At 41.9% G+C, this 13,057-nt stretch overlaps 1 protein-coding gene across 1 annotated transcript in view; it reads left to right on the top strand.

The window, feature by feature from the left end:
• The window catches only part of LOC136678361 (ubiquitin carboxyl-terminal hydrolase 45-like), a 48,770-nt gene that overhangs the window by 26,326 nt on the left and 9,387 nt on the right, over positions 1-13,057 (top strand). The window contains exons 7-9 of the mRNA XM_066656397.1: positions 140-235; positions 517-647; positions 10,768-10,855. Of these exons, the coding sequence (XP_066512494.1) occupies positions 140-235; positions 517-647; positions 10,768-10,855 (315 nt within the window). The remainder of the gene's footprint in view (positions 1-139; positions 236-516; positions 648-10,767; positions 10,856-13,057) is intronic.

The raw sequence follows: 13,057 nt of genomic DNA, 5'->3' as shown, positions 1-13,057 counted from the left end.
GCTTGGTATAGTGATTATAAACATGTGCAATTTGGTGTAACCCCAGACATCTACTGATAACCAGCCCAGCTTTTGTTAGCACTCAGATTCAACTCAATGTCTCATACCTTGAGACTGATCCATGTTTTTAATTTTTCAGAATCTGTCTCAAACACACATGCTCAATGACCTCATCCTAGAAATGAAGGAGAAAGGACACAAGAGGAAGATCTGTCCTCAGCCAGACACCAACCTTGTATGTATTTCTCTAATAGCTTCTAAAGTGAGAAGAAGAATATTCCACATGTAGGATGACCACTGATCATCACTGTGCATGCTAGACTGTTGTTAATCTACTAAGGGGATGTAACAGTAATAAAGCTGTGGTCCAAGGTTCATCATCATCTTCACCACCAGTGATGGACCTGTTTACTTCCAATTAGCTAAAATTCTTAGCATAACATAATCAACTGCTCCCTCACCATGAGTCCAGAAATGGTGCAGTTGGACCTGACGTTGTGTGTATGTTTTTATCAGGGTCCACTGACTGTAACCCTGCCGTCTCCTGAACCCCTGACCTCCGCCATGTTCCTGTTCCTCCACGGCATGAAGGAGCCCGGCAAGGGGCCAGTTTCTCCAAAAATCCTCTTCAGCCAACTCTGCCAGAAGTAAGAAAACATTGTGTGTTCATGTTAAGATTTTATAGAGATTTTATTAACTCTGTTACTCTGTTATTTCAATGAAACACCATCTGTTTCCAGAGGAAGATTAGAGAAGAATATAGTAAACCTTTCATCGGACTGGTTTACTTTTTATTCTGATTGCATAAAATGCAGCTTGGAACCACCTTGTGTGTGTCTGTGTGTGTGTGTGAGGAAGAGTGAGCTGAGAGAAAGACACTAGTAAACTAGAATGAACAGAGTGAAAACACTGTGACTTTAAGCATGGCTGTGGTCAACAACATAATAAAATAAAATAAAATAAAAAACATAAAATACTGCCCATTGTATCTGTGAGAAAGCAACATTAGATTACATTATGAATTGTGAGCACAGTCTAAGAGACGAGGAGCTGGTTTCAGCGCTGGATTACACTGACACATTTGAATTTATGAAATCAATTTTTTTCTGTTTTCAAGGATGTAAAAAATATCGAACCCAAAATTGTTGTCAAAAACGTGTTCACAAAAACTAATGTAAAATCTCAGATATGCAGCAGGGGGCCACTGATGTCTGAGTTTTTTGCTTATCAGATAATTGGGTAGAAGTGCCAAATCTCTGGCCAATTAAGTCATTAATTGCAATAAAATAATGCAATAAAATAATCCAACTTTAAATGGGAAGTTGCAATCAGGGAAAAATCAATTATACACTTTACTCAGTACTTAAATATGATCTAAGAATGATTTTAAACTTCCTACCCTCCTCTGGTCATTGCTTCTTTTTAAAGGAACACAGCTTCTAAACCTTTATGATGCTTCACTGACCTGTAACAGGGAGAATATAGACTTTGCTGTTCCAGTCTTAGCTCTTCAGAAATTGGTTGGTTGTGAAAACGTTGTTGTAATTTACCATCTGTGACAGTCACTCAAAACCTAAAATGTTGCCATGGTAAAACTTTTAATGGTTGAAAAATCAGATTATATTGACCTGCCCTGGGCTCTAGTGGTCACATCCGCTCTGTACTGCACTGACCAGCTGCCGCCTGCCCACACCTGGCACACACCTGCTCAAATGTGTTTGTGTAAATGCATTCACACTTTTGTCCGTACATTCAGACTCACTTTTTAATGACATTCAACAATTTTGGGATGCCTCATGAATTGTAACCACGGAAACGGGTGCATGGCAGCAGTTCAAGTTGCATGTTGCACTTCATTTTCCATCGTCACGGACATGAGTTACCACGGAAACAGTTGTAGAGCGAATGCGCATCATAACGATGGCAATAAAAATTAATAATAACTTGCCGGAATGAAAATGCTTTATTGGCTTTAATGCGGGTGGCGTTTTAAGAAAAAATCGGTTCCTTATGTTGATTTTTTTAAACACTTTTTGTTAATTCCAGTGATGAACTCCTTTGTAATATATATATATATATCTCAGCATTTGAACACACTGAACTGGAGCTACACTCTGCCCAGATGAAGTGAGTGTGTTTAAAGCTAGTGCTAGCACTGGTACCATCACATCATAGCTTTAAACACCACACTGCCACCTGGGCTGTGTCCCTTTTACCCAGCCTCTGTGTGTGTGTGTGTGTGTGTGTGAATGGTAGAGTTAGGATGGGCTCTGGCTGAGTTTAAAATGCACAGGTGAGGTCACTGAACTTTACATGGCTGGTTGGGCCTCTTTTTATGTTCCAGGTTGCTCTTTATTTTGAGCATGAATGAGTGGAGAATGTGTGCTTTATGAACATGGTGAATGGCTGGTTCGGCTGTGTGTGTGTGTGTGTGTGTGTGTGTACAGAGGGGGGCACTGCCTGCCTGTTGTTTTAGCCTGGTTTAATGTCAGGAGGGTACTTCTGTGTTATATGTGTGTGTGTTTGAATGTGTTTGTATGCATGGTCTCCTGCTCACCTGGTACCACCACAGCCTGAAGCATGAGAGGTGTTCGCTTCAGTGTACCTGATGCACATGCAAACACATGTGCGTGCACACACACACACACACACACACACACACACACACGTATCTACATATTTATCATTATTCACATCTCTCAGGGGTTTGTTCTTCTTTGCTGCGATGAAACTCTCCACTTTTCTTGGGAGATTCTAGACTAGATTTTGGAACATTTTCTGTGAGCATTTCCTTGAATTCAGCCTCAGAAACATTACCAAGGTCAGCTACTGATGTCAGACTCCTAGCTCAGCATTTCAACTTTCTCCCAAATTATGGAGCTCCGTCACCCCAGAGAACAACGTTCCACTGCACCACAGCCCGGTTCCTGAAGGCTTTGCGTCCCTCTGACTGCGTTTGACTTTAGACTTATTTAAAACTTTTAAATTCAGCAGATGTGGCAGGTGCCAGAATTGGTCAGTCATATTTGTACAAATTGAGGGGGCACAGATTTGTGTGTGTGTGTGTGTTGGGGGGCAGGGGGTGGGTGCAGCTGGAGGTTGCTGGCATAGTTTCTGTGGTCCAGACCTAATGCCAGCTGGACTGATCAGAATTAACCAGCGCCAGACCCAGTTCAGCAGGGACACAACACACACTGCTGACCACACACTGCTTCTGGTGCCAGTGAAGGTCACGGCCTGTGACTGTTCTCTTTAACACACACACACGTTGGTTTCACTATAGATGTTAGGTCTTTCCATAGACATAATGATATGTGGCTAATGTAACACTACACCTAACATTAACCTCAGTAAATAAAGGTTCATTTGGATTTAAAACGTCATATTTATATATATTTGGAATGAAAACATTTAGAAATGTCAGGACATGCTTTTTTATGTCCTGCCATTTCACCAAAACTGAGCATTGTAATGAGAATTGAGTGTGTTTTCCGGAATTTTGCCCTGACTCTTCATATAAACACACACACACACACACACCACACACTCCCTTCTATATACACCATACACACATGTGAATTTGATTAAAAGTCATCGTCAGAGATGTGTATTTTATAAAATAATTTTGTAGCTGAATTGAATGATTTAGTTTAGAGCCTTCTTAAAGAATACAGCGGTCAAACTACAGGTACATATTCCTTATTCCTGAAGAAATGTAGCATGAGCAGGTGTCAACAACCCTTTGTCCATGTAATACAAACTCAATAATACAAATACAAAATAATTCATTGTGTAACTAGCCTTGAAATTAAATTTGCAGAACAACTTTAACAGCTATAGACCTCTGATGGTTAATAGTCCATCTATAGAAGCCATTTATAAGGATTTTCTCGTTCCAATGTCATCCTTTGTTGGCTGTGGTGGGGTTTTATTATCGGCTGACTCTCTTTATCTCTGAGCATATGAATGTGAAAAGCCTGGTTATTTTATTGCGTATGGATTATCATGGGGTTTGAAACTGCAGCATATAGAACATACCGCTTCTGATTGGGGTTTATTCTTTACATATGCTTTTCCAAGTGCGTGTTTTATGTCCTTTTTTTAATGACAGTCAAGTGCTGAATAGAAAATAATAAGCTGGTGTGGAGTGATATAAGTAAGCCTAAGTGCATGTCTTTTTAAGTGCACAGAAAAATGTTTTCAATGCATTTAATTCCACATGAACGGCGTGTATTATTAGGTGTACAAATACATTTTAAAGCATTTTTGTGTAATTTTGTTTTATGTTAACTGTGGTGTAGTATTAAAACTATACATTGTTATTTTATTCAACATAAAATACTCTAAAATATCAGTGTTTAAAACGACTTTACAACATTTTTTAATATTTTAATGTTGGCGATTGTGAAGGTATTCGTGCCTCTACAAAGGTTAAAAAAGGTTAATTGTAAGCATTGTCAAACACAACAAGGACTTGCTGAACATTCATCCGTTTTTTCATTCACTGTCTGTAAGTCTTTATCGAGTTCAGGGTCGCGGTGGGTCAGGAGCCTACCCGGAATCACTGGGCGCAAGGTGGGAACACATCCTGAAGTGGGCGCTAGTCCTTCATATGGTGACTTGCTGAACGACTTGAAGTAACTCAATAAACTGCTTTAAATCCTTGACTCACAACAGGAAAGATTAAAAAGTAAGGTCATGTGTGGCAGAAGGGTGAGTGCAATTATGTCCGTACAACGAAACATGTCTTCCACATTTTACTCATCGGTGGCAGTGAACACACACACACTAGTGCACTTGGGGCTGTGAACACACACCCAGAGCGGAGGTTTGTGGGTTTGGCGCCTTGCTCAAGGCCCTCTCAGTTGTGGATTGAGGAGGAGGACCGTGCTGTTCCTTCACTCCCACCGCACCCAGTTTTCCTGCCACTCGTGGGAATCAAACCACCGACCTTTCAGCCCTAAGCCCTAATCTCTAACCATTAGGCCACATCCTGGAGATGTGAATGGGGTATAAAGGGGGTGCTGGTATGTTTTATTATGAACTTCTGGAACCAGGTGAAACTGAAACTACAAACAACTGATGCAACTGAAACCAAGGAATTGGTGGAAATCGTTAATTTATGGCAAAGTAAATTTCCCCAAAGCCATTTGTCGCAATCGATGCAGATGTTGCTTTTCAAAACCTTTAAAGACATGCGAAAATGAGTTCATGATTTATCGCCGTAAAAGATGAAACTTTATTCACTGCTGGAATTCATAAGCTGCCCGAAAGATGGCGTAAGGTGATGGATAACAACGGAGAATACTTTGATTAACATTTTTACATTGTTAAAATAAGGCATTTGCATAGTTGTAGAATGTACTTTTAAACGTTTTGGAGAAACACATGAGTCTGAACATATTTAGTGCTCGCTAGAGAGGTTCAAAGCCTAGGTCAATGCCTATATCTGATATTATACACTACATAGCCAAATTTTTATTCACTCATCCATCCAAATCATTGAATTCAGGGGTTCCAATCACTTCCATGGCCACAGGTGAATACAACCAGGCCCTCTGTCTACAAACATGGGTGAAAAAATGGGTCACTGTCCATCACCAGAGGGAACGCCATTCTCTGCAATGAGTTAGGGTCCAGAACTAATCATCCAACATCAGTACTTAACCTCACTAAAGATAATGTGGCTGGAAGCCACCAGATTCACAGCAGAGTTCCTACATCTAGTGTAAAGCCTTCTCAGAAGAGTAGAGGCCCTCAGCTCTTACCTCTGAACATCTGTGTCTTAAAGTAGCTGAACTGATTTTAAAGAGGGGCTAAACATCTTTGACATGTAGCGTATTGTACAGGGTCAGAGAGCACGTAATCCAGGCTGCTTCAGATTACTTGTGTCTCAGCTGAGTGGCTTCATTAGAGGGAAGAGGGAAATGACTGTACAGTCAATGCTTTTCACTGCTCTGTTGTACGAAGCCAGTAGCAGTGTGTGTTGTGTGTATTTAGTGCAGTGTATGTGATGTGGGGCTAACGCGTGTGAGTGTGTGTGTGTGTATCTGAGCATGCAGGGTGTGTTTTGCACGCTCAGCTGAGGCTGTGTGGTGTGTGGAGGGTGGGGGTAGGTTGGGGTAAGAGCAGTCTGGTACTAACTCATCCGCTGTTAATTGTGTTAGCGACTGCAGCTGTCCCACTGTGGCACGGCCAGATTGGACAGAAACGCTAAAGGCTCCTTCTGCTTCATCTTCCACTGCACTGAGCTTCCACAACATCTCTCTCTCTCTCTCTCTCTCTCTCTCTCTCTCTCTCTCTCTCTCTCTCTCTCATGTTCTTGCTGACTCTCTCTCTCACTGACTCTCTCTGTCTCTATCACGCTCTAGCTGTCTCTAGCTCTCTGTCTCTCTCTCACGCTCTAGCTGACTCTCTCTCTCTCTCTCTCTCGCTCATGCTCTTGCTGACTCTCTCTCTTTCTCTCTCACATGTTCTTGCTGACTCTCTCTCTCTCTTTCTCTCTCTCTCTGACTCTCTCTGTCTCTATCACGCTCTTGCTGACTCTCTCTCTCTCTCTCATGTTCTTGCTGACTCTCTCTCACTGACTCTCTCTGTCTCTATCACGCTCTAGCTGTCTCTAGCTCTCTGTCTCTCTCTCACGCTCTAGCTGACTCTCTCTCTCTCTCTCTCTCTCTCTCTCTCTCGCTCATGCTCTTGCTGACTCTCTCTCTCTCTTTCTCTCTCTCACATGTTCTTGCTGACTCTCTCTCTCTCTCTCTCTGACTCTCTCTGTCTCTATCACGCTCTAGCTGACTCTCTCTCTCTCTCTCTCTCATGCTCTTACTGACTTTCTCTCTCATGTTCTTGCTGACTCTCTCACTGACTCTCTGTCTCTCTATCACGCTCTAGCTGTCCCTCGTTCCCTGTCTCTCTCACGCTCTAGCTGACGCTCTAGCTGACTCTCTCTCTCTCGTTCTAGCTGTCTCTAAAACTCTCATTCTGTCTCTCAATTGCTCTCTCTTTCTCTCTAGCTGACGCTCTCTCTCTCTTGCGCTCTAGCTGACTCTATCCCTCTCTCACACACTTTCTCTCATTGCTTTCAATCTTCTCTTTATTCTTTTTCTTCACCTTCTCTCTGTTGCTCTCTCTAACTTTCTCTCTCTCTGTCTCTCTATCACGCTCTAGCTGTCCCTCGCTCTCTCTCTCTCTCATTGCTCCCCATCTTCTCTTGGTGTTTTTTCTCTCTTCTCCCTCTACCATTTCAAGTTCAAGATTTGTTTTATTGACATGACAAAATTACATTATAATTGTCAAAACATCTTACATTATTCATCAGATTCCTGCTCACATTTTTCTACCTTGTGATGATCTGCGAGGACTGATGTAGTTCTGATCCATCCACCGTGGAAAAGAGGAAGTGGCCGGGCTCTGAGCAAGGCACCATCCCACCATCTTCTTTTTTTCTTCTTTGATGGTGGGGTTTGACCCCTGACGGAGGGCCCTCTGGGCAGAGCTCTGTAGAGGAGAGAGAGGACAGCAAGTGAGGAGGAGGGGGGAAGGATGGAGGGATCTGGCCTGTGTTGAAGCAGGTGGCAGAAGCTCCTTCTCTGGACAAACCGTCAGAACTCATCAACACAGTGTGCCTGACCATTCATACTATTTCTCTCTCTCTCTCTCTCTCTCTCTCTCTCTCTCTCTCTCTCTCTCTCTCCTCTCCCTTTCACACACATAATCTTTAACACAGTGAATGAGCCAAGATGATTTTCAAACCTGGAATATTCAGTAGTTAATGATAATATACAGAGCCCTGAAGAAGGTAGATAATTATTTATATTTAAATACATTTTTAAATCCACTGTTAAAACATGATGTGTTTGTTTAGTGATGACTCTGCTCTGAGAGAGTAACACAGGCTTTTGTATTTTGTGATTTAGTTGTTATTGTTATTATTATTATTTTATCTGCAGTTTTCTTCTGTTGGAGTTTAGGGACTAAATTTGCTGTACGTATAATAACATCTGCCACCAAAGCAATCAGGAGATAGCAGTAGGTTTATGGCATTCACATCGACGAAGACACTGTTGGTATGGGAGTGTTTATTCAGGTTCAGTGATATCAGTGATGAAACTCTCTATGACGTGTACAAATACGTTTTAAAGCCTTTCTTCAGTATTAAAACATTCTCATGCTTTTGCCTTTTTACTGTAACTGTTGTGTAGTATTAAAAACAACAATTGTTATTTTATTCAACAAAATATACCCTAAATATTATGTCATTTAAAAATCGCAAGAGACAAGAGTCTTATTATTGAGCGCCACATTCGTTCTGAGCTCCATCAGCAAAAAGAACTGAAGACTGATGGATTTGGTCTGTTCTTGGGGATAATACTGTATCCAAAATGATGTGTGATGTTGTGTTTGGGCGATTTAAAGATAAACTGAGAGTTGTAATTTTTAATACTATGCAACCATTTGAGAATGTTTTGAATTTCAGTTCTACACTCATTAAGCACTGAATTATATTGGAAATTAACACAGGTAAATTATTTTTGTGGATCTTCAGGATTTAATATACTATAAAAACAAGTGGACAGTTATTTTAAAATATGTAGAGGCTGTGAATGAATAAACTAAGAGAACATTTTAGTTTTATTCATGAGAGAAAAGCCCAAGCATTTCCCTGAACTGTTAAGGCCTTCTTTTAAATGCGCACTTCAAAGACAACAGAAGCTTGAATGCAGAATTGGGACACACTCACACACTCCGCTCATGGCCTTTTTACTTAATAAGTACTTTATCAGTAAATTATCTCCCTAACTTCAGCTTTTTAAAACATATGGCCCTCAAACTATTCAATTTGTTTTATTCCGTTTTGACAAAAGAAAAATACAGAGACTCTTTTACATTTTCCAAGCTCTGTTTGTAACTGGGTTTTATGTGTGAGACATGATTTGGCAGTGGATTGTGGGTAATAGCCTTCACCAAAGTGTGGCTTGATGCGCACTTGCAAGAAGGGTTCATTTAAGTGCTCACGGGGGTAGGGGGGGGGGGTTAAAGAATGAATGACACTGGACGCCCCACAGCCGTGTGCACTTAACTGTGCACACAAAGGAAGGGTGCAAGTGTAAGTAATGGCACAGGGCTGTGACCTTTGGCCTTCCTTAAATTTGACGTCTGCGTATGACACCACACCAGCTGCTGCTGCACGGCTGCCACTGGAACAACAGGTTCTTCCAGCTCTGGCCTCAGTTAAACATCTGGCCACAGCATCTGGATCACATCTGGCCCAAGGTGGACAGGGAGAGTCCAAGGAGAGTGTGCTTCGTCATCTCCAGCATGACGGAGAATTGTACACTGAGTTTACATCAGGGTTAATTTAATGTTTCGTTATGTTTCAGCTGTAGACAAATGCAGTGGTGTGGGGTAGTTACCTAAGTGGAGAATCAAACCCTAGTCTTCTGCAAAGAAGGCAGTGATATAACCACAGGACTACATCAGCCGTACAGTCGGTTTTCTCCAAACTAACTAAACAACTTCCAACAGTTGGTGGGGAGTTTTCTCACTTCTCAGCATTTTCATGTCTCAACTTTGACTGATTGTGGTCAGATTTACACCATTAAAGGCAAAGTAGACGATTCTGATGATTCACTCGCAGCAAAACACACCCCCTCTGGTTGTGTGCATTCAGAAGCTCCACATCTTTTAAGGTGGAATGCTATGTTTGAGTAAGACAATCGACTGTTGGTTAAAGTTTCACTTGTCTCTATGTTTTTATTCACTGTTTGAATTACCACAGAAACTCATTTATAACTCGAGCAGTTTAGTTTTGTAGCACTTTCAGTATTTGTTTACGTTCATGCAGTAAACGCTCTCCCGGATTTGAAGTCAGTTCCTCCTTAAGTAAGAGTAAGCGCAAAAATAAGCCAGTGTTACCCCCCTATGGAGCAGGAATAGAGCAACATCCTCGTCTCTTTTCATGCTTTTCAACGTTCTGAGGTCTCGCCACCATCTAAATGCCTCCAGAGGGTTCAGACCAAGACTCTTAGTTTGTTTCCCATTTACTGAGCTAGGACTGCGTATAAACACCGGACCTTTTTCCAGCACCTAAACAGACTGGAGATTTAGCAGATGATGAGTTAACATTCTCTGAATGTTATACACAGAGATTTGAATTAAAATCATGAACATCACTTCATATTTCAGCGTCTACTTCAGTTTTCCAACAGCAAACTCTTAGTGCCTTAGTTTAGATCGAATCGGTAATACATTTCAGGAAATTATTAAACAGATGAGAGCAGCTTTAGGCAGCTATAGAAATGGTTTAACACTGTTTTATCTCAGCTAAACATATGTATTTGCTGTTGAAAAGCTATATATATTTAGATACGTTTATATTTTTGGCTTGTGTTAATCTAGAAGACATGTCTGTTCTGTCTTAAGATTTATGTGGCACCATTTGATCCCTCTGCCTTCTGTGGTGATGCCTTTAAAAAAATTAACAGAAAACCTGAAAATACGCTGTTTCCTTCAGAAGATTGTGTGTGTGTGTGTGACCCCAGCTGGTTGAATGAAAGCTGTCAGCAGGAGAATAAAAGCTGCTGTAAAGGACTGAAATCTGGAGAGTTTCCGAATGCAGTAACAGAGGAAAGGCCTTGAGCGAAGAGAATGGACATTCTTCCTCTTTTCTGCATTTGGTGGATGCTGTTGATTTGTATTTGTGAATGTGTGTGTGTGGGTGTGTGTGTGTTCGTACTGAAGTGTTTATGTTTTTGTTTGTTTATTTAGGGCTCCTCGATTTAAAGGCTACCAGCAACAGGACAGTCAGGAGCTCCTCCATTACCTGCTGGACTCGGTCAGAATGGAGGAGAGTAAGGTGAGTCAGTCAGTGTACAGTATACCACATTTTTGGTTTATACACTGATCGATCACTGGATTAGGAACACCCACCTTGTATCTGCACTCACTGTCCTTTTTATCAGCTCCACTGATCATACATTTCTCTGCATACTTTCTTACCCCCATCTTCCCTCTGTTCTTCAACGCTCAGGACCCCCAGAGAAGCAGGTGTGATGTGGTGGTGGATCATTCTCAGCGCTGCAGTGACACTGACGTGGTGGTGGTGTGTTAGTGTGTGTTGTGCTGGTGCGAGAGGATCAGACACAGCAGTGCTGCTGGAGTTTTTAAACCACACAGTGTCAACGCTGGACTGACCAACCGAAAACAGCCGGCAGCGTCCTGTGTCACTGATGAAGGACTAGAGGCGACCGACACACACTGTGCAGAGACAGATGAGCTACTGTCTCTGACTTTACATCTACGAGGTAGGTGTGTGTAACGGAGTGGACAGTGTGTGGACACAGGGATTAAAATTCGAGAAGCACTAACACACCCCACCACGTCTGTGTCACTGCAGCGCTGAGAATGATCCACCACCCAAATCATATCTGCCTCTGTGGGGGTCCTGAGCGCTGAAAATCGGGGTGAAATGGGGGGTAAGAACGTCTGCAGAGAAACAGGTGGACTACAGTGGGTCTGTGATTGTAGAACTACAATGTGCTCCTGTGTGGTCAGTAGAAACATGGTACGTGTTCCTAATCCAGTGATAGAGCTCTCTAGTGAAAATATTATGGTGCTGTCTGATCCATGCAAATGTTACAGAAAAGGGATTAAATAAAATAAATTATCGTCCCTTTCATTTTAACACGGAAATGGAGCCCAGTGGATAAAAGCCCCACAAACACAGCTATAATAAAAAATAAAAAAACAAATAATTAAAAAAGTGTGTTCATCAAACTATGAAACATCACACACACACACACACACACGATGGGGAGTTTTTGGGTCACCCCCCTACTCCCCTGTAAACCGCCCATTGAAACAGGCATGTGGTCAGAGTGTGGTGGTCTTGGCCGGTGGTCCGGAGGGTCCTGGGTACCCAGTGGTCTGAAGGATTTGGAAATAAACCTCAGTCAGACCTGTGAATGCTCACAGTTGTGGCACTTAGAGACCCTGCAATTGGGCAGGATGCATTGTAAAAGCCTGGGAAACACACAGCTGCTGAGTGAGACAAACACACACACACACACAGGGGGGAGGGGGCGAGACGAGGAGGGCTCACTCGTTAAACACATTTGTTCATTCATGCATGTGTGCGCGTCCCAGCCACAGTATTTACAGTTACATTATGGACATTGCTCTGAGGAAGTAAAATTACTGTAAGATTTTGATCCTGTGCTGATTCTCCGTCCTACATTGTTCTTCCCCGAAGTCCATTAACAAACTACAGCACTGTGCCTTAATCAGAACACCCTTCATTTATTCTATTTCAAGTCAGAATCACCATTAAAATAATTGATTATTCATTGTCAGAAAATGCTTTTAACAAAACGGTAAACAGAATCCTCAACGAATCTGCCCCGTGATTTAGAAATATGACAGGAACTTATAAATATTTCAGGACAAGACCTGTTTAAAGCTATTTTAAAGCTGTCTCCGGTGTCAAGGCAGCAATAAACTCATCAGCAGACGTCTGGTTCCTAATCACCTCCACTGTTAATAATGTATTTATTCATTTATTGATTTTAATGAAGCACTTGAATTACGATGTTTACATCTTATTCTTTTGATCGTACTCCTGTGTGAAACCTTGATTTCCACTTTAAGGTGTGTGTGTGTGTGTGTGTGTGTGTGTCTCTATGTGTGTCTCTATGTGTGTGAGAGAGAGAACCAAAAGCCCTTGAGCCAACCTACCACCAAACACCAACAAAATCAGCGTTTATTAGCTGTTAGCATGAACGATCAGAATATGCTAATTTGACCCTAGTAATTATCAGCAATTAACTTATCGTCTGATGATCCGGTGTAATGATAGGTTTGCGTGTAAGGAGGGATTCTTGAGAGAGGGTCACATAGTCTCCATTAAGATGTGTGTGTGTGTTTGTGTGTATGTGTAGGGCTGGTGATTAATTAGTGAGAGGCTCAGCGGGGTGCCTCTGTGAGAGGGGTTTTTTGGGGTGAAGGAGAGGGATTAGCCAGGCTTTTGACCTAAATAGCCGTGGCACGGAGACGGGACAAT

Source organism: Hoplias malabaricus, chromosome Y (assembly GCF_029633855.1).
Source record: "Hoplias malabaricus isolate fHopMal1 chromosome Y, fHopMal1.hap1, whole genome shotgun sequence".
NCBI classification, from domain to species: Eukaryota; Metazoa; Chordata; class Actinopteri; order Characiformes; family Erythrinidae; genus Hoplias; species Hoplias malabaricus.
This window is presented reverse-complemented; position numbering and strand designations above follow the sequence as displayed.